The following is a 21,472-nucleotide window of genomic DNA, read 5'->3' as shown; positions in this document are numbered from 1 at the left end:
GTCTCCACTTTTGTCTCATCTGTCCACAAAGCTTCTGGGAGAACGTCCTTTGGTCCTTTACTTTTGTCAGTTTCAAGTTGTTTGACATTTGACAGTTTTTCTTTCTTTAACGGAAGGGTACTAACATTTTTCCACATGTAAACTACATACTGTTAATAGTAGGTATATGCAGTATCAGAACTACTTCCAGCAGTAGTAAAATATGCTGTGGTAGAACTGCAGTACATGCAGTATTGTAAGCAGTAGTACAGCAGTTTTAGTCCCTGAATACTCGAGGAGCTGGCAGTGTTTGCAGTCTTACTTTCCAGCACAGACTGAGAGGGAGCAGTCACCATGACAACCGTGTGTGTGTGTGTGTGTGTGTGTGTTTGTGTCCCGGCCTGTGATTGGCTGACGGAGGGGAGTGGGCGGGCAGGTTGAGCATCTGAAAGCGTCACTCAGTCTCAGATCAGGACAGAGAGACACTGCTCTCCTCACTGCTCTCTCCATCATCCCTCCATCTTCTTCCTCCTCCTCCTCTTCCTCCTCTGTGCACAACCAGAACTCTCTCTCTCTTTCTCTCTCTCTCCCTCTCCCTCTCCCCCTCAGCTCTCTCTTCTTCTCTTCTTCTCCTTCTGTCTTCTCTCTTCCACCCTCAGACAGACAGACGGACAGGTCTAACTCTTGGCCTTCATCTTCTCCATCATCATCCTCAGAGGAGCACAGACTGGGAGCCCCCTGACCCTCGCCCCACCAGGTCACCATGGCAACGGTCATCTGCACTCGTTTCACCGAAGAGTATCAGCTGTACGAGGAGCTGGGCAAGTGAGTGTCACCATCATCCTCTTCATCTTCATGTCAGTGAGATTTTAACATATGAATATTATTAATAATATTAACTGGGGCGTCAGTGGCTGAGGAGGTAGAGGGGTCATCCACTGACCAGGGGGTCAGTGGGCTGGTCCCCGGCCCCTCCAGGCCACATGTCTAAGTGACTGGACCCCAAATTACCCCTGATGTATCACTAGTGTGGGAATGTGGGTATTACAGATGATTGATAAAAAAGAAGTGCAGAAGAATGTTGATAGAAGCACTTCATTTACCAGTTACAGTAATTACATTTGTGTATATTTACATCTTACAACATGTATTCATATTTCTCCAATATATCATAATTTGTATATTTTCAATACTTTCAATATTATCTAATGATGATAATTATTATAAACACATTTATTATGTTCAGTATATTTCTGATGAAAGCCTATTTATTCATGGTTGTTTTATTAGTATTTATAGAACCACCGATGTTTTAATTAGCTGTAATTATGATATGAATGATATGAGCATCAACTTCTTCAATCTGTTTTATTTTTATAGTTCTACTATGTGTATATGTTGTTTGTTGTAATGAGACTAATTTACACTTTTCTTTATCATTTCTATTCATTTCATATTATTTAAATATATTTTTGATAGATAGATAGATAGATAGATAGATAGATAGATAGATAGATAGATAGATAGATAGATAGATAGATAGATAGATAGATAGATAGATAGATAGATAGATAGATAGATGAGTGTAACACTCTTTTGACCTCATCCCACTCACTGCCCATCCACACACACACACACACACACACACACACACACACACACACACACACACGTATACTGCCAGGTCTCTTACATAATGTGATGGTGGGTGGCTGAATGCAGCTTTCATAAGGAAACAGACTCAGAAATCTTTCAGGAGAAACTCTGCAGCTCAGTTTCACATTATTATTGATTCTGTATTATTAATATCATATTATTGATCAGATCATTGATTGTATCAAAATAGGTGATCTCCTGACAAACACCTGCTCCTACATGTCCTGTAATGCACCTGGTCAGTGTCTCCAGTGTTAGCAGCAGTAGCAAGAATCAGATTTCAGGGACTTTTCTAGAATGTTCTTGTTAGTGGTGATGTTCACGTTAGAACGTGAGAACGATCTTGTTAAACTGGTGTGAACTGGTTCCTCATGTTGTTTCCAGGGGAGCGTTTTCAGTGGTGCGCCGCTGTGTCAAAGTTCTTTCCGGTCAGGAGTACGCTGCCAAGATCATCAATACCAAGAAACTGTCGGCCAGAGGTAAGAACAGAACACAGAGAACCTCAAAGTTCTAACTATCCAGGTACAAACACAAACATACGCACATACAGTATGTAGAACCGTAGAACAATAGAACAACTGATGAACAGTAGAACAACTGAACAATAGAAGAGATGAACGGGTGAACAGAAGAACAGTAGAAGATCTGAACAATAGAAGAGATGAACGGGTGAACAGAAGAACAGTAGAAGATCTGAACAATAGAAGACATGAACGGGTGAACAGATGAACAGTAGAGCATTGGAACAGATGAACAGTAGAACAGTAGAAGATCTGAACAATAGAAGAGATGAACGGGTGAACAGATGAACAGTAGAACAGTAGAAGATCTGAACAATAGAAGAGATGAACGGGTGAACAGTAGAACAGATGAACAGTAGAACAGTAGAAGATCTGAACAATAGAAGAGATGAACGGGTGAACAGATGAACAGTAGAGCATTGGAACAGATGAACAGTAGAACAGTAGAAGAACAATAGAAGAGATGAACGGGTGAACAGAAGAACAGTAGAGCATTGGAACAGATGAACAGTAGAACAGTAGAAGATCTGAACAATAGAAGAGATGAACGGGTGAACAGATGAACAGTAGAACAGTAGAACAGTAGAAGATCTGAACAATAGAAGAGATGAACGGGTGAACAGAAGAACAGTAGAACATTGGAACAGATGAACAGTAGAACAGTAGAAGAACAATAGAAGAGATGAACGGGTGAACAGAAGAACAGTAGAGCATTGGAACAGATGAACAGAAGAACAGTAGAAGATCAGAAACAATAGAAGAGATGAACGGGTGAACAGAAGAACAGTAGAGCATTGGAACAGATGAACAGTAGAACCTTAACTCCACCATCTGCTGGTTGTCATGAGTAACCATTGGTGCTGGAGCTGCAGCAGAGAGCCTGTGGGGGCGTGTCCCTACACCTGGTCAGGTGCTGCTGTGAGCTGGAGGCTTTGGTTAAACAGGGTGAGCTGTACTGTAGATTGTTTTATTTATTTTTTTTACAGATCTCTATTCTGGTTCTGCGATCTCCTTCGGTTGCCTAGCAACACTCTGCAAAGTTGACAAAGAAATGTGTGTGGTTTATATGTGTGTGTTTATCTCAGTTTAGTTTGATTCTGCAGTGACTGTAACACTGCATCATCTTCATCATCAGCTTTATCACCAGCTTCATCATTATGATTGTATAATGTCACTGTGTTAAACAATAATAATTACAACATAGTTATTTCGCTCAGTCAGCTGATTTATATTTAAATCTATATAGGTTATATATATTTCTTTTTTTGGAGGGGGGGGGTCCTTTAATTGATAGGATAGTCAGAGAGAGACAGGAAATAGGGAGACAGAGAGGGGGAACGACATGCAGCAAAGGGTCGCCCGGGGATTCGAACCAGGGCCAACCCAGTGAGCTAAACAGCGTTCCAACTGATGATGATAATGATGATAATGATGATGATGATGATGATGATGATGATGTGGATGTGTGCTGGTCTGACCTGTTCTCTGTCTGAGGGAGTTTCTGTTTGGAGCTTCACAGCTGCTGCTCAGCTGGAGACGATCTCATCAGGACAACCAGACACACACACACACACACACACACACACACACACACACACACACAACTCGCTTTTGTTCATTCAGACTGAGTGAAGGCTGGTTCTCTGGTTGTCTGATCCTGGATCAGTCACTGCAGTCACACTGATCCAGGATCAGAGCTCTTAGATCAGAACCTGACCAACACTGATCAAATACTGTGTCCTCAGATCATCAGAAGTTGGACCGTGAAGCTCGAATCTGTCGTTTACTGAAACATCCCAACATTGGTGAGTACTACTACTGCTACAAGTACTATCTTAACCAACACTACTACTACTACTACAAGTACTACTGTAACCAACACTACTACTACTACTACTACAAGTACTACTGTAACCAACACTACTACTACTGCTACAAGTACTACTGTAACCAACACTACTACTACTGCTACAAGTACTACTGTAACCAACACTACTACTACTGCTACAAGTACTACTGTAACCAACACTACTACTACTACTACTACAAGTACTACTGTAACCAACACTACTACTGCTATAATGCTTGTTAACATTACTGCTGCTACTTTTACTAATCACCATTTTACTACTACTACTAATCTTAATATTAGTAGTACTATAATACTTCTACTCATCTTCCTGTTGCACCTGTCAATACTTCTGAAAGTATAAATACTGCAACCACTTCTTCTACTGTTATTAATACTACGACTATTATTATCATTATTTAACATTTTAACATTGAACATTTTACTGACCCTGCTGCAAATATAGCTATTGCTAAAAGTACCACTTAATGTACTTCTAATAATACCATTACTAGAACCACTAGTTTTGCCTATACTGCTCCTGCTGTGACTGCATTAACAATTGTGCCCAGGTGTTTTATGGGAAATTCTGGACCCAGTGTTTCTGGACACACACACACACACACACAGATAATGCCAGGTCTGTTGCTGAGTCAGTGATCACACTTGAACATCAGAGACAGGTAAAGACATGTGACATCACTTCATGTTTTCTGTGGTGAATTCACAATAAAAGCCCCACACAGCTCTACAGGAACCAGTCACTCAAACTGGTTCAGTCACAAACAAACTGAACCAGTCAGATGTTCAAATATGACCTCACATGGGCCCAACCAGCCAATCAGAGCTCAGCAACAGAGCTATGTGACCAATCATAGCTCTGTGTGGGCAGGTGATGCTCTACAGATACTGAGGGGGTGTTACATAACTCTGTGTGCGTGTGTGTGTGTGTGCGTGTGCGTGTGCGTGCGTGTTGCTAGGCAACAGTGTCCTTAGGTGAAGACAACAAAACCCTCTCCTCCTACACACACACACACACACACACACACACACACACACACACTCATACCTGTGTGAAAGCACTCAGAGAGAAATAATAAGGTTTTTCTCTCGAAACACTCCTACACAGTACAGCAGTGGGATTTGATGTGTGTCTGTGAGTGTAGGGGGTGGAGGAGGTGGGGGTGGGGGGTGCCTCTTCTCTGTTCTCTGTTTTCTCTCCTGTGTGTGTGTGGATATACATACAGGAGGAGGAGATGCCTTCAGTGAAACTCATCAGTCTGCTGGAGACTCACATTACCCCTCTCTCTCTGCCTTCATCCTCCTACTCACTTAAAACAACTCAGACTTTTACACAGATCATATCACTTGTCTGTGATCCACAGGAAGCAGCTGTCTGCAGGCAGCCGCCATTTTGGCTAACAGCAGACACTACATCTACATCTTGCTCACAACTACTAACATACTTCTGCTAGTTCAAATCTTCTGTTTTACTTCTGCCAATCTACGTAAACTAGCTCACATATGCTATCTGTTAGTTACTGCATCTTCTATCTTCCATCTGTACCTGTTGTTTGTCTTGTTGGCCTGTAGTTTCCTGACCTTCCCTGCTCAGTAAGAGTTTGTTTCTTTCAGTTCGGCTCCATGACAGTATCTCAGAGGAGGCGCATCATTACCTCATCTTTGACTTGTGAGTGTAAACCCGTATCTCCACATCATTCTAAGTCATATCACATTATGGGACGTCATGTGATGTCAAAGGTGTCTAATATTATGTTAACGGGACAACGAGGAGTTTTGGAAAAGCGAAGCGTTTTCACACTACATTTGTGAGCCTCCGCGCGCACCGTGAAATTCTTTGACCAGCGCAAGACGGACTCATGTTTTCATTCATCATGAATTAAAGTCAGAGGTTCGAGACGATCACATACCGTCGTAGTTCCGACCATAAACGGCGATTCGGCTGCGTTATTCTCATGACTCGCCATGAAACCGAAAGTAAAGAAACGCTGGTCAGCTCAACCAGCATTTCCGCCACCACTAATAACAAAATAACGATAGAGACAAAACGATATATTTATCGAAAATGGGCCCATTAAGTGTGGGTAGCGTAGATTCATCCACATTAACGTGAGACTTTTTTATAACCAAATAGAAACTCCTCGTTGTCCCTTTAAAAATCTTTTGTTGTTATGTCATTGTGGATTACATTAGGCTATATTGTATTATTATATTGTTTAACATCAACATTTCACAGTGCTTTATTATGTTACTCTGCTTCGTCCCTATGTTGTGTTATGTTGTGTTGTCTACTGTTGTCTATAATGTTATGTTATGTTACGTTACGTTACGTTACGTTACGTTACGTTACGTTACGTTATGTTATGTTATATTGGGTTGTGTTTTGTTGTTAGGTTATGTTATGTTATGTGATGTTGTGTTGCGTTGTGCTATGTTATGTTATGTTGTGTTGTGTTGTATTATGTTTTGTTATGTTTCAGTGTTCGTTGTTAAAGAAGAATCCCGGTCATTTTCTAAGTAACACTCTACAGCTTTAGGTCCCAGAGTGCAACCACAGCCCGGACCTAGCTCTCCTCCTGCTAGCTGCACTACACTGCAGTTAAACACTGAAGCAATGGGGGCAGTTCTTCCAATGGTGACTTTGGCCTCTATTATGCTCAAAATATCACTACACATGCTTTGCAACATCCACCAGTGCCTTACCACACAACGCTGACTGTGCATAACTCCGCTAGAGAAGTGCTAACTGTGTGTTTTTATCACGTACCTCTGTTTACTCTCTAGACCTTACTAGTCGACTGTCGAGCTCGTGATAGTTTCCATCAACAAAGACAAAAACGCGAGGAAAACAAAAAAAGCTGTTGCTTTTTCCCACCCAAAATCCTTAAGTATTTGTAGTGATATTTTGAGCATTATATAGAGGCAAAGTCACGGTTAGAAGAACTGCCCCTATTACTTTGCTGTTTAACTGCAGTGTAGCGCAGCTAGCAGGAGGAGAGCTAGGTCCGGTCTGCACATATTTTTCTCAGATTTTTTCCTATGGTCGCACTTGGGGACCTAGAGCTGTAGAGCATTATCGGAATTCTCCTTTAATTTGTTATGTTTTATTATATTACATTTTATCTAAACATTATATTACATTATATTATTTAACTATTATACCATAATCATGTTCCACTTTGACATTTTGTTGTGTTGTTGCTATATTGTGCTGATATTTTGTTCATATTGTTACTTATATTGTTATATGACCATCTGAGCTGTGCAGTGACGGATGTGTGTCATCTCCAGGGTTACCGGGGGCGAGTTGTTTGAGGACATTGTAGCCAGAGAATATTACAGTGAAGCTGACGCCAGGTAGGACTCGCTCCTCCATTTGCTCTTCAGCAGGTTTCTCATTGGTTTCCTACCTGAGGTTGACCTTTGTCGTGTGACCTCTGTGTCTCAACAGTCACTGTATCCAGCAGATCTTGGAGGCAGTGCTACACTGTCACCAGATGGGCGTGGTCCACCGAGACTTGAAGGTCAGCGTTCATCATCAGTGTGGTGTTGTATTGTATTTTGATTTAGCATTGTCAGTATCTCTAATGTAATCCAATGGACAGAGTTAGCATGTTAGCATGTGTCCTCTGTCTGCAGCCAGAGAACCTGCTGCTGGCCTCCAAGTCTAAAGGGGCAGCGGTCAAACTGGCCGACTTCGGCCTGGCCATCGAGGTGGAGGGAGACCAGCAGGCCTGGTTCGGTAAGGCCTAACTTTTTCTGACTCCATCAGGACAATTGGTATCTGTAGTTTATTTCATTTGAAAAGTTATCGATATTATGTCTTTCCATTTCTTTCTTTCCTACTTCTATATATATTATTATACTATGAATGTTCTTATTCATTAGATTGTTGGGCTCTACCTTGATTTTACTTTGGTTTAATGTGAGCTCACGTAATCTTATTTGCTGGTTTATGGGATTTTTTTTGCGGGGCTTTGTTATTTATTTCATTTCATGTTTTGTTCATCTCAGTTTTCTATTATTTTGAACTCAGTTTCTCAGTGTGTGTTTGTGTGTGTGTGTTTACAGGCTTTGCAGGGACTCCAGGTTATCTGTCTCCAGAGGTTTTAAGGAAGGACCCGTATGGCAAAGCTGTTGACCTGTGGGCCTGTGGTGAGTCTCCACTGCTGCTACTGCTTATTCTCTCTCTCTCTCAGGTGTGGTTTATTCTCTCTCTCTCTCTCTGTCTGTCTCTCAGGTGTGATTCTCTACATTTTATTGGTTGGTTATCCTCCGTTCTGGGATGAAGATCAACATCGTCTCTATCAGCAGATCAAAGCTGGAGCTTATGATGTAGGTCGTGTGACTCTCTCCCTCACATTTGCTCATATTTTCTCTTTTCTCTTTGTCTGGCTCTCCTCCCACTTACCTGCTCCTCTTCTCCACCTCCTTATTGTCCTCCCCGTACAAAACAACCCTCTCCTCTCTGGCTTTGCCCCCCCTCCCAGTTCCCATCTCCAGAGTGGGACACTGTGACACCTGAAGCCAAAGATCTGATCAATAAGATGTTGACCATCAACCCAGCCAAACGCATCACAGCTGCTGAGGCTCTGAAGCACCCCTGGATCTCTGTAAGGATCTCTCTGTTCCTCACGATGATGATGATGATGATGATGATGATGATGATGATGATGATGATGATGATGATGATGATGATGATGATGATGATGATGATGATGATGATGTTCTTCCCCTCAGCATCGCTCCACAGTGGCGTCCTGTATGCACCGACAAGAGACAGTCGAGTGTCTGAAGAAGTTCAACGCCAGGAGGAAACTGAAGGTACAAAACCAGAACCTGACTTGGACTATAGAGACCAGGGGGCCAGATTCACAAAACCTTCTTAAGAAAAGAAATCTTCTTAAGTGTAATTTTTTTTCTTAACTTCAGTCTTAAGAAGAAAATAGTGAAGAAGTCATATTCTCCAAAAAAGTTCTTAAGTATTTTCTCAAGTTTCTTCCTAAGTTTCTTCTTAAAAAACTTAAATAAATGCTATCCTTAACCTGTCTTAAAATGGCATGTGCAATGCAATGCAGTGACATATTTTAAGAAGTTCTGAAGTAGGAAATATAAGAAATCCATAAGAAATTACTGTTCTTAAAAGGACATTGTGTAACTTCTCCTGTTATCTATTCACGAAAATCGATTATTTGGTTCAAAAGTCTGTTTTTCATTGATCAGTAATCACCCCATCAACAAACTGAAGTGTTTCGGTAAACTCTGAATTTGCTGTTCATATCATTCGTATCTACATGGAGCGGGTAAGCTCGGTGCTGGCTGCCATGTGGTGTCGCCACAGCCTGTCGGCTCAGGTCGAGGTGGCGTCTGTGAAAAGTCACCGCGGTAACGCAGTGAGGAGGAATGGAGCGTTACACTGATGCTGCATTCACCTGCAGTTGGGCAGACGGCCGTCGGTAACAAACCAGATGTCATTTTAGTCATAGAAGTTGAGAGAAAGCCGGTAAAACGTGGGTCAGGTAAACAATACGACATCGCCATGACAACATATTGTCACGTGTCATATTGTCATTTTGTCACGTGAATTGTTTTTTTGTTGTCTGCCCAATTTCACGTGAATGCAGCATGAAAAATATGATTGAGTTGCTTGCGATATACAACCGCAACGCTAGATGGGAGTAATTTCTACACAATGTACCTTTAAGAACTTTCTTATGAACTTCTTAATTTTAGATCTTAAGACATCTCTTAATATTTTTTCTTAAGAACATATTGTTGAATCTGGCCCCAGAACCAGAGCAGAATCAGAATCAGAGCCAGAATAGACAAGACCAGAACTAGAGCCAGAATCAGAACGGAAGACACTCAGACCAGGAATAGACTAGAGCCAGAGCCAAACCAGACCTGATCCAGACTAGACTCAGACCTCACACCTGATCTTCAGTGTGACCTCACTTCCTGATGTCATTGCCTCTTCCCTCAGGGAGCCATTCTGACAACCATGTTGGCCACCAGGAACTTCTCTGGTAAGTCCAGCAGGGTCCGAGGTCAGTGCTTTGTCAGATTCACTCCTCCCCACATAAACACACCGCTCAGCTATTGGCTACTGGAGAGTCACATGACCTACTGTGGATATGTGGGGTGTAGACCTTTGACCCACAGGTTTGTTGTACGGGAGCTGAGGGTTAAACACAGAGACTAACAGAGGATCCTGCAAGCAGCTGCAGGCTTGCTGACAATTAACAGGTTAACACTATGTGTGTGTGTGTGTGTGTGTGTGTGTGTGTGTGTGTGTGTGTGTGTGTGTGTGTGTGCGTGTGTGTGTGTGTGTGTGTGTGCGTGTGTGTGTGTGTGTGTGCGCGCAGCAGCTGTTCAGGATCTATAGATAGAAAGGGAAACCACCGACACCATTAAACCTGAACCACCTTTGTTTGTTTGTTTGTTTGGAGCAGAGTCTGTGTTAATAGCCTACTTGATTTCTTTAGAAGGACCGGCATGGAAAATAATGAAAGAACATGAGACTGACTGTTTTCTGTGTGTGTGTGTGTGTGTGTGTGTGTGTGTGTGTGTGTGTGTGTGTGTGTGTGTGTGTGTGTGTGTGTGTGTGTGTGTGTGTGTGTGTGTGTGTGTGTGTGTGTGTGAGAGAGAGAGAGGCAGGAATGTGAGACTGCATGTTTATCTCAAGTTGATCCTAAATATGGCCTCAGCTGCTCCAACTGACCCCCGCCCCACCCACCCCCACCTCGCAGACACCCACACCAGAGGGACAGAGGGCGAGCGTGCCTCTGAGCCTCTGTTAGTTTGCTGGAGGGCACGTGGGCAGTGGTCGGTATGATGCCGGCTCTCCTCCTCTGTACCTTTGTTCCTTTCTTCCTGACTCTGCTGCTTCTCTCTCTCTTTGTCCTCGTCCCTCGTTCAGGAGGAAAGAGCGGCAGCAACAAGAAGAACGATGGCGTCAAGGTAATAAGCTCCGCCCCCTCACTGTTCAGTGGTATGCTACTGTTGTTGTCTGAGTAACCAGGTGTGGGTGTTTCTCTTGGTTGATGGGATGTTTAGGTGTAGGTTCTGGAGGCCACGCCCCCCAGCCTGAAACTGTTCGAAGCTCTGTACTATGAAATTAGTTTAACAGACCCCGATTAACTCTTAGTTATCAGGAATAACTGAACCTGACACTGGTCGTCGTGGTAACCTGTACTATGACCATGGACCCTGTAGGAATAATGACTTTTTTAGGTATGATCCTCTGGGCCCGCAGTTGTTCTCAAGGTGTAATCTGGATCAAAATGATCTGGATTTTGAAATCCCTTCTATTGCTATCCAGGATCATGTAATCCGTCTTACTTTTATCCCAGTTGTTCAAAGCAAAGTAGGATTGGATCAGTCTGATCCAGATCCAAACTTTTCAAGATTACCAAATCCAGATAATGAGTGGTCTAAATGTGACTGTGTGTCAGACTGAAGGCTGATAGGGGTCAATCAGAGTGGATTTATTTTAAAAAGGGGTGTATGTGTTGTTTTCTCTGCTCTTTGTTGTCAATCAATCAATCAATCAATCAATTTGTTTATTTTGGGCATGTCAATTTAAATCATCATCATCACACTTCATCTTAGTTCAAATAATACAATACACATGGCTGAAAGGGAAAGCGGGAGAAGCAAAAGCTTATCTAGTCCCGCCCCCATTACCACATCTTCCATGTCTTTTAAACAGCCAGACCCCATCTAGTCTGGCTTTTTAAATACATTTATAATACGGTATTTCTATTATTAATGGCACTCACACACTCTTACTACAAATCCTATAATACACACTGCAACAGCTACGGTCATGCCGAGCCCTATCTGCTGCTTTGTTGACATAAAATCAGCACATGGTGGTCTCACTGATCACAACTCCACTCAGCTCAGGACCAAACCCCAAACATACGTGGACTTTCAGTCAAGAAAAGATGCCAAGTACCTGGTATGGACTACATGGCACAGGACAGAAAACCAGGCTAGATATATGTGTTTTGTTCTGTTCTTTTGTTCCACCCTTTTCTGACATCACAGAACAGTTTTCATGTCTGGCCCCTGACATGCTGCCTGTTTTAAATTTTGGCCCCTGTCTGATTGAATTTGACTCCCCTGCGTACATATGTGGTCACCACTAGAGGGCAGTGATGTCATCAATATGAGACACCCTGTAAATTCCGTAACACACACACACTCTTTTGTTGCTCACCCTGAGGTGTTCCTCAGTGGATGTAAGGGTCTAAGGACAGAGGATGTTGTTATGATGCTGTGTAAAGACCTTTGGGACAAACTGTTGTAAAAAAAAAAAAAAAAAAAAGGGCTATACAAATATTCTTGTGGAGTTGTAGTAAAAAAGCAACTGGGCTTCTTCTAAACTTCCTGGGGAGAGCTCCCAAGACAGCACTGTAGGTGGCAGATAGATTGTGTCTTAGGCTTACACAAATAAACTTGCCCTGCCTTCCTCACAGGAGTCGTCAGAGAGCACCAACACCACCATTGAAGACGAGGACACCAGAGGTAGACACACACACGCACACACTGTGATTCATTACGACAGACATGGTGTTTGGAAACACAAAGAAGCTTTAACTATTGACCTCTGTCTGTCTGTCTGTGTCTCTTTCTCTCTGCCAGTGAGGAAGCAGGACATCATTAAAGTCACAGAGCAGCTCATTGAGGCCATCAGCAATGGAGACTTTGAGAACTACACGTACGCAAAACACACACAAACACACACAAACACACCTGTCAGTCTGTTGTCTCGGTAAACCACTGTGTCCTCTCAGTAAAAGCTGCCTGTCCTCTGAGTAAACCTCTGTGTCCCTCAGTAAAATGTGTGACCCGGCTGTGACGGCGTTTGAGCCCGAGGCGTTGGGAAATCTGGTGGAGGGGCTGGACTTCCACCGCTTCTATTTTGAAAACTGTGAGTTGGACCTTATTAACGTGTACTGGTTGTAGTTCAGCCCGTCCCACTGTGTCTCACCTGTCCATGTACGGTGATGGTCTCTCTGCCTGCGTCCTCAGTGTGGTCTAAGAACAGCAAGCCGGTCCACACCACCATCCTGAACCCTCACATCCACCTGGTTGGCGACGAGGCCGCTTGCATCGCCTACATCAGAGTGACGCAGTACATCGACGCCAACGGCACGCCTCGCACCGCCCAATCAGAGGAGACCAGGGTGTGGCACCGCCGCGACGGCAAGTGGCAGATTGTCCACTTCCACCGCTCAGGCTCCGCCTCCACACTCAGCAAGTAAGACACCTGTCTCACTCTCACATGTATGTCTCACCCGTCTCTCTCTCACCCGTCTCTCTCTCGCCTGTCTCTCTCTCATATGTATGTCTCACCTGTCTCTTTCTCTCACCCGTCTCACTCTCACAAGTATGTCTCACCCGTCTCTCTCTCACATGTATGTCTCACCCGTCTCACTCTCACATGTATGTCTCACCTGTCTCACTCTCACAAGTATGTCTCACCCGTCTCTCTCTCTCACCTGTCTCACTCTCACATGTATGTCTCATCTGTCTCTCTCTCTCACCCGTCTCTCTCTCTCACCTGTCTCACTCTCACATGTATGTCTCACCCGTCTCACTCTCACATGTATGTCTCACCCGTCTCTCTCTTACATCTACGTCTCGCCCGTCTCTCTCTCACAAGTATGTCTTGCCCGTCTCTCTCTTACATATATGCCTCACCACTCTCTCTTCCCTGTCTGTCTCATCGATCTGACTGTCTGTCTTTTCTCCTTAGCTAACTTCCAGAGTGGGCAGGTCTTTGATGGGGCCACCGTCACCTTGACAACAGATTGACTGACAGCAGGCCAGGCGTCTGACACCACCCATTCAGGAATTAGTTTGAGAAGATAAACAGAGGAGGAGTCAAGGGCGGAGCCAAAGAGTTTCACTCAAACTAGTTCAGTAGTGAACTGTATCATCAATCAATCAACCAATCAGCTTCCTCTTCTCAGCCTCTTTCTGATTATCAGCTGCACAGGGCAGGTAGTAATAGCATGTGAAAACCTCCTATCTCCAGGTTGATGCTTCCTTCACAGCTGATTCTAAAGTAAATTAACAGATAGTTAGTGGATCATAAATGACCAGTGTAATGTGTTTATAGGTGTGACGGGTTTGGTTTATGCCACATATCTATATAAACATACATACATAATATACAGATATGCATGTTTATATAAACACATATGTTTATAAACCAAACCCACTGGACGAACTCTCTGGTGGGGATATGAGACCTCTACCTGACAATGAAGTTAATTGTATAGAATAACAAATAACATCATATTATTATGAATGGGGGCCAGGTGTTGCCATAGTTACTAATTATGATTTTTGATGACCCATTATCTCATGATCACGTCCCCCTTCTCCTTCATAAATTGTTATAATTGTTCTACATATTAGATTAATACTTCATGATATTTCCTCCCTTTTCTGGTTTTTAAACAAGCTAACTAGCGTGGCTCCTCTCTACAATAACTCACATCAGTAACATCAACAGGATGTGAACTCTCATTATAAAAGGCCTGTGATCTTGAGGTAACTGGGGTAACGATCAGCGAGCGCAGCAGCTCTGAGCCTCCGTACATGATGTCACAGGGTCGACACCACCAGACGTGTTGACACAGCGCTCCTTTCTCTGCTTCCACAAACTTCCACATGCGATCTTCCATGAAAAGCCATGCCTCCTCTAAGACCCCCTCCCTAAACTACACAAAGCAAAAACAAGGGGTTGGGAGAGTCCCAGGAGAGACAAACAGTCATGTTTCATCACAGACACTGATCAATATCATTAATATTGATCAGATCTTTATATTGAGTATCACTGGAAATTAGTCATTATAGAGATGAATAAATTAATGACATGAATATACATAAATGTTAATTGTTCAGGTCCAATAGAAAACTTAGACTATAGTCTGAACAGGTTTATATTCATATTATACAGAGTTTGAATAAAAATAAAAACTGTAAATGTCAAACATTAAAAAATCTAATGTGATTTTGGTGGATAACCAAAAAGGGAACAGAAAAATTCATTTTTTTCATCTTGCGCACTTTGAACTGTTTGATTAGATTTTATAATCTATATTTTTTAAACATTAACATCAGCTCATAGTATTGTCTCCTCTGGGACTCCATAGAGAGTGGGCGGTTGGTCTATCAGGGGCGTGGCCTCATCTCTCCTTCATCTTCTCAGAGCCTTAACAATGTGATCAGTGGTTGGTGGTGACGGTTCTGACACGTCTGGATGGACGCAGCCCATTTTTCTTCCTCTTCCTCCTCCTCCTCCTCTTCCTCTTCGTGGCTGTGGTGACTCTGTGGAAATGTGTGATTTGCTGCATGCCAGAATTTGACCTTGTGTTTAGTGTTTGACTTCTTCTCTGCTGCGTTCCTCTGCTCTCTGCTCTCAGCTCCCGTTCCCACCCTGACTTGGATGGGGTCTGTCAGCTTAGTCAGGGTTAGTGTTAGCTTTGTTAGCATTCCTAACAGGGAGCACCAGCTGCGAGCTGCGAGCTGCGAGCACAGGTGGAGCTGACTTTGATATTCTGCGACCTTTGACCTGTTGTGTTTGTGTCAGAGGCTTAGGAGCTTTTTACCATGAGGAGAATGTAGAACTTTGTACAATCAGACTCTTCTATGATGATTATTATTCTTACTATTATTATTATTGTTCCTCTCAGTGACGCATTTGTATCTTTGAAGCTTTGAACTCAGCGCTAACGTCATGTGACTTCACCTGTAGACAACAGTGTTTTATTGCTTGATTCTTTTGTTAGTGTGATGATTATAGAGTGTGACAACAGTGGATGTGTTCGCCGTGGCAACGCCACCCTTCATGTCACTCAACATCTCATCAGTAGGCTGAAGGCGACCAACCTGTAACCTACAGTGAAAGGGGCGGGGTCTCTGTGATGATGAAACAAGGTCAGGAGGGCAGGATGGGCGGAGCTGGCAACTGGACCTCACTTGTTTACTTTGAACACTTTTTAGGCCCCGCCTACTGTCCAGCAGAATTTTTTTATGTAATGAGACTCCGCCCCGTCTGTTCAACTGACTGTTGAACTGGCTCCAATCGTCATCTTGATTGTAATCACTCTCAAAATCAGATTTGTGCAAATGCTAACGCTAAGACTATTAACCCTGCTGTCAGTATTGAGCAGGTTGTTTTTAAACTTGTTAGACTTTTATTATGAAAACCAAACTATAAAAAGAGTTAGATTTTTCCAACAGCACACATTAATATGAGCTGTCATCAGATTGAATAGAAAATGATGGCGACAGTGATGATGACGACTTGTCCCCTCACACCTTCAGCCTGCTGTGTCAGCTGCAGAGTGATCAGCTGTTTTCTACTCATCAGTGTTTTCTAAAGCTCCACTTTGACCTTTAACACTGGCAGGTGATTTATCAGTAGTGTTAACTTTTGACCCAATGGTTTTTTAAAAACTAATATTTAGGTGTTTATGCTTGAAGCTGAAGATTTCATCTTAAAGTAGATTTTTAGCTGCCATGTTTTCACCACAGGCTCAGTAGATGTGGCCTCTCCACCCAAAGCAGTGACCTCTGACCAGTGTTGGGGAAGCTACTTGCAAGCGTGGCTTGTAAAACTGCATGTAGTTCAGCCTGGCATTTTTTAAAGACAAAAAGCTGACATTTCTGGTCAACATCCTGGTTGACCATAGACATGTTGGCTAATGTATAAACATGTTGGCTAATGTAAAGAGAAAATGAAAACCCTACCCCAATACCCACTGGTAAATCAGCAAAACAAACAAAAGATGTCATAAAAAATACAAAGAGGTCGAGATATTCTAGATCGGTGTGACTGGAACAACAATGTTTAAAACCATGACAGGAACTTCAGAGGCACTAACACTAGATGCCAGGGCAGAATCGCTTGTTGACAGGACACATGAGCAGTCTCACAAAGTTTTTATCAGACAGCTGGTTCTGATTCATGTTATAGGCCAAAATTGTAGTTTGTAAATTGAGTAGTTAAACTACAAAAAATGACCCAAAAAGTAGTTGAAATACTTGACGCAGCACAAAATATGAATGTAGTTTAACTATCAGCACGTTACAGCAAATTATAGTTAAGCTACAGTATATGTAGTTCAACTACATGTAGTTTATGTCTCCCCAACACTGCCTCTGACCTCAGGTCAGTGAAGCATGGTTCAGTCTGAGCAGGAAGAAAACCTTCATGCACAGTCACAACCATTCTTCTCCTCATCAGGTGAGGACGGGGTTGGAGGTCTCTGCAACTCAGAGCATGTTCACCACAGGAAGAATGTCTGATAGATGTGATGGGAAACAGCAGGACATGCTAATCTGTGGGAAGCTGAAAGCATTCATTGGTTACAGTTGGGAATGCTAATAATGCAAACAAGCTAACGTGATTTCCATAGAAGCTGCAGATGAACTGATAATCTTTTGTACACATTTGAGTTGTATGTGTGTGTGTGTGGCTTGTTGTCATCTTGTCTCTGCTAACGACAACAAGGCCACAGGGGAGCAGGGTCAGTGTTACATCACAAATACACTGCTGCTCACGTTAGCCTGACTAATTATTAGAAACCTGGTTCAAGAGGCGACTCACTCCAACTCTGATCCTGGATCAAGGTCTGGATCTGGATCAGTTTTTGTTCAGTTCCTTATTAATAGATTTTTTTAAAATTAAAAGTACTAGGGCAATAAATCAACTGTAATGTGAGTTTTGTTGTTGTTAAAGGTTAAAGGTCACACAGACTGGGTCCTCGCTGTTTCCCATCCATGATAGTCACACTCTGCAAAATCAATAATTACTGATCAATAATCAGTTCCTCCACATCCACCCAGCTTTTTCTACTATGATGGATGTTGTACTGTGATGCTGCTGCATGCCCAGTGTATAAATGTGTGTATGTGTGTGAGAGTGGTAGAGAGAGAGGGAGAGTGCGTGTATCTTATATCTTTTTCTTTTGGAGTTTTCAAGAGTATTTTCTTCTTCTTCCTCTGCATCGTGTTCAAAGTGTCAAAGTGTTTCTGTAAATAAACTGAGGTGGTTAAAGGCTGTCTGTCTGATTGCTGTTTGGTCTTAACATGGTAAAGGTGGCTGGAGCTTGAACACATACTCTGCTGTGTGTTCATTCACTTTAAACAATGTGATACAAACGTTATAATCACATAAATTAGCCTTGATAAACAGATCAACTGCTCTGAGGTCAGTGCGACTCCTTTATAACTGTTAGCCTCTGTTCATGTACATCACCACATTTCAAATAGATACATGGAGTCAGTATTAAAACACCTGAGGCACTATTATAAAAATGAATAAGCACAAAAGATTAAGACAGTGATACAGTATGTATTGATGGTATTAACCATATGGATAAGAAGCAGCAGTGACAGTAGCCTAATTGTGATACTAATAATAAACATGTGAAAATGTATTCACATGAGTTCTACATAATTCTAAAACGCTAATTAAATGTTAAAAAAAACTGTGGCAGTACAGTTTTATTATATAATATAAAATTAACAATATAAATAAAGTTAATATTATTTGATGTAGGCTATGTAATGATAATAATAGAGTTTATCTGTAATTAGTTACATTAAACATCTCAGAATGTGACTTTTTCAAGCAACAGCTAATTAGATAGTTATAGTAAATAACAAGTTCATGTGGTCTTACAACAGAGAGAAAAAATAATTTATTCATTTTTTAAAAACCAGTTTAATTACCGTAGTTAAAAATGAAACAAACATCTAATGAGGTGCAGTTAGTCGGAGTGGCCAGGCGGCGGCAGCAGCTGCTTCCCCGGGCGGAGCTGCTCTTGTTGGTCCGGAGGCGGAAGTTCCTTCCTTTCTTGTTTCTGCTTGCCGAAGAAACACATATAGGTGAGCCCGCCCGGTTCAATCCCTCTTTAATCTGACTTTCAGGTGATCATCCGCCCGTTTAACGTTGCTTTATTGAATCTGTGACTATGTCAGAGTGTGTTCGCTGTTAAATTTCTTCAGTGGCAGTGTAAACTGTGAAATTGTAGCTGTTTTCCCCTCAGTGTTTGACTCCACATCGCGACGCCATCTTAGCTCGAGCAGAGCGAGTAGGCACGGGAAAATAAACGCAGTTCTTTTCTTAAACGTGTGTGTTTGTGTAAGGTGAGTGTGAATGTGTGACACTGCGTTAAGTGCAGTTTGCAGCAACGCAGCAGGAAACACTAGTCCACTAGTTGAGGTTATAGACGTGGTGTTAGAAGCTAGCAGGCTAATGTAAGTTAGCTCCGGGCTAACTGTTGACTCTTCTCGTGCTGGAACTACGTCGCTGCTTCTCCGACTGTGCTCCGTTCAGACGCATGGGGTTGACTGTGAGTAAAGTGTGGACACGCCGGCTTCACGGTGTGTTCAGGGTCTGGTCTGGGTCAAGGACCGTGTCCCCTGTGTCCGCTGTCGGTGAGCCGGGGCTGCAGCCCCCGTGTGACCGTGTCAGGTAGTTATGATACCCCGGCACCGACCAGTCAGACACGTGGGAACTGTTGAAGTGATGTGAGAGTAGGTTTAGTCTGAGCTGAGGTCAGTCACCTGCAGCTCGGCTGTTCAACAGGGAGCAGATCAGTCTGGAGTTGGTAGGTTTGTATTTTGGAAGGTGCAGCTGAGGTGATGTGAAGCAGTTTGACTGTAAGTTAGTTAACAGATCTCAGATCTGTGTAGAGAACCGTCAAGTGTCCAAGTTGATATAGTTCCTACACAGCCAGTTGAAGAGGCTTTTATTTTGACAGTCATCCTCTTAGTTTCAGGTCCTGTATTTATCTAAATGATGTGATTATGGTTCAGTAAGTCACAGTCAGATGTTAGTGAAGTGGCGAATCTCCTGATGTATTAGTCAGAGACTCATAGTTTGGGTAGTTACTATGGAAACTAGCTTCTCATGCTTTCTGTGTTTGGGTACTCAGGTGTGTTGATGGCAGGTGTAATCAGTCTTCCCGTTCACCTGCTGTGTTGATGTGGTGATGTAACCTTTGGTTCTCTGGTCTGAATATGGTTAACTGTCATGTCTAACTCTTCTTCCTTCCTCCTCCTCCTCAGACATGGCTCCCCGTAAAGGAAAGGAGAAGAAGGAGGAGCAGGTCATCAGCCTGGGTCCTCAGGTGGCTGAAGGAGAGAACGTGTTTGGAGTCTGTCACATCTTCGCCTCCTTCAACGACACCTTTGTCCACGTTACCGACCTCTCCGGAAAGTAAGTCAGTCCTCGTAACGCGCAATCTGTTGTTGATGACAGATAAGACTACACAAATATACACATGGTAACATGGTGGATGATAAATAACGTTATCCACCACTCCATGGATTGATTTCTCACCGGCTTGGTTGGAAACAAATGCACATGGAGGAGAGGAGGGTTAGAGACACAGAGGAGGAGAGTTGATCTTCAAACAGCTGGACACTGACTGGTCCAGCTGTTGACCCTCTGCATCAGTTATGTTGAAACAGTGTTTGCATGCACACAGATGTGTTACAGAATTCTAATCAACCAGCCATTGTCTCTGTATGAGCAGCTTATCGATCATCACTTGAATCATTGATCACTGAGTGACCCTGCTGTGTACGCCTTGTTTCCAGGGAGACGATCTGCCGTGTGACAGGTGGGATGAAGGTGAAGGCCGACAGAGACGAGTCGTCTCCATACGCCGCCATGTTGGCAGCGCAGGACGTCGCTCAGCGCTGCAAGGAGCTGGGGATCACCGCCCTGCACATCAAGCTGAGGGCTACCGGGGGCAACAGGTATGCTCATCCGTCTGTCCATCCGTCTGTCCACCTGTCTGACCTGTCTGTCTGTTTGACTGTCTATCTTTCTGGTGTCTGTCCATCCGTCTGTCTGACTGTCCATCTGTCTTTCTGTTATCTGTCCACCTGATTGTCTGTCCATCTGTCTGTCTTTCTGGTATCTGTCCACTTGACTGTCTGTCCATTAGGGGTGGGAGAAACATTTTTTAATAAATATTGTGATGTGCATGTGTTAGCCTTTTTTACATACAGAGAGTACAGGTTTTGAAAAGGGTTTAAGTTCACTTATAATGGAGTATGTTAATTTATAGGCTCCTACAGTATTTGTGTGCAGATAAATGTTAAAAGTGCAGACTAAAAATCGAGAGAATCGGCAATATCGTAGAATCACAATTTAAATCTAATCGCCATCCAAAAAATCGTAGAAGAATCAAATTGGGAGAAAAGCGTATCGTCCCAGCCCTACTGTCCGTCTGTCTTTCTGGTATCTGTCCACCTGCCTGACTGTCTGACCGCTCACCCGTCTGTCTCTCTGTTCCAGGACAAAGACTCCAGGTCCCGGAGCTCAGTCTGCTCTCAGAGCTCTGGCTCGTTCTGGGATGAAGATCGGACGCATCGGTAAGACACAGACACACACACACACTAG

At 43.0% G+C, this 21,472-nt stretch overlaps 2 protein-coding genes across 4 annotated transcripts in view; both read left to right on the top strand.

The window, feature by feature from the left end:
- The first annotated feature begins 372 nt into the window (after positions 1-372).
- Positions 373-18,113, top strand: camk2a (calcium/calmodulin-dependent protein kinase II alpha). Of its 2 annotated transcripts, XM_085798862.1 has the most exons (18): positions 392-804; positions 2,020-2,114; positions 3,902-3,961; positions 5,641-5,695; positions 7,318-7,383; positions 7,478-7,550; positions 7,666-7,768; positions 8,098-8,181; positions 8,267-8,361; positions 8,517-8,639; positions 8,767-8,850; positions 10,010-10,052; positions 10,946-10,986; positions 12,510-12,558; positions 12,676-12,751; positions 12,870-12,964; positions 13,066-13,294; positions 13,793-18,113. In XM_085798862.1, the coding sequence occupies exons 1-18, from the start codon at positions 743-745 to the stop codon at positions 13,794-13,796; spliced, it is 1,437 nt and encodes a 478-aa protein (XP_085654988.1). In that variant the 5' UTR covers positions 392-742; the 3' UTR covers positions 13,797-18,113. The 2 variants fall into 2 exon arrangements, with proteins under 2 accessions (XP_085654989.1, XP_085654988.1); XM_085798863.1 differs by lacking the exon at positions 13,793-18,113 and having other exon boundaries at positions 373-804; positions 13,066-13,298.
- A 1,983-nt stretch (positions 18,114-20,096) lies between these two features.
- The window catches only part of rps14 (ribosomal protein S14), a 155,363-nt gene continuing 153,987 nt past the window's right edge, over positions 20,097-21,472 (top strand). For both annotated transcript variants that reach the window (XM_085798860.1, XM_085798859.1), the window contains exons 1-3: positions 20,097-20,278; positions 20,662-20,823; positions 21,368-21,444. In XM_085798860.1, the coding sequence (XP_085654986.1) occupies positions 20,130-20,278; positions 20,662-20,823; positions 21,368-21,444 (388 nt within the window). In that variant the 5' untranslated portion in view covers positions 20,097-20,129. The remainder of the gene's footprint in view (positions 20,279-20,661; positions 20,824-21,367; positions 21,445-21,472) is intronic.

Source organism: Trachurus japonicus, chromosome 14 (genome assembly GCF_045865225.1).
Source record: "Trachurus japonicus isolate A0001 chromosome 14, Traja_1.0".
NCBI classification, from domain to species: Eukaryota; Metazoa; Chordata; class Actinopteri; order Carangiformes; family Carangidae; genus Trachurus; species Trachurus japonicus.
Note: the sequence above shows the minus strand (reverse complement) of the source record. Positions and strands in the feature narration are given on the sequence as shown.

Excerpts from the sequence above, each read along its gene's own strand:
- camk2a (XM_085798862.1), top strand. The coding sequence starts at position 743 with ATGGCAACGGTCATCTGCACTCGTTTCACCGAAGAGTATCAGCTGTAC. Across the intron at positions 8,182-8,266 it reads TGTTGACCTGTGGGCCTGTG|GTGTGATTCTCTACATTTTA; the intron begins GTGAGTCTCCAC and ends TCTGTCTCTCAG. Across the intron at positions 8,851-10,009 it reads ACGCCAGGAGGAAACTGAAG|GGAGCCATTCTGACAACCAT; the intron begins GTACAAAACCAG and ends CTCTTCCCTCAG.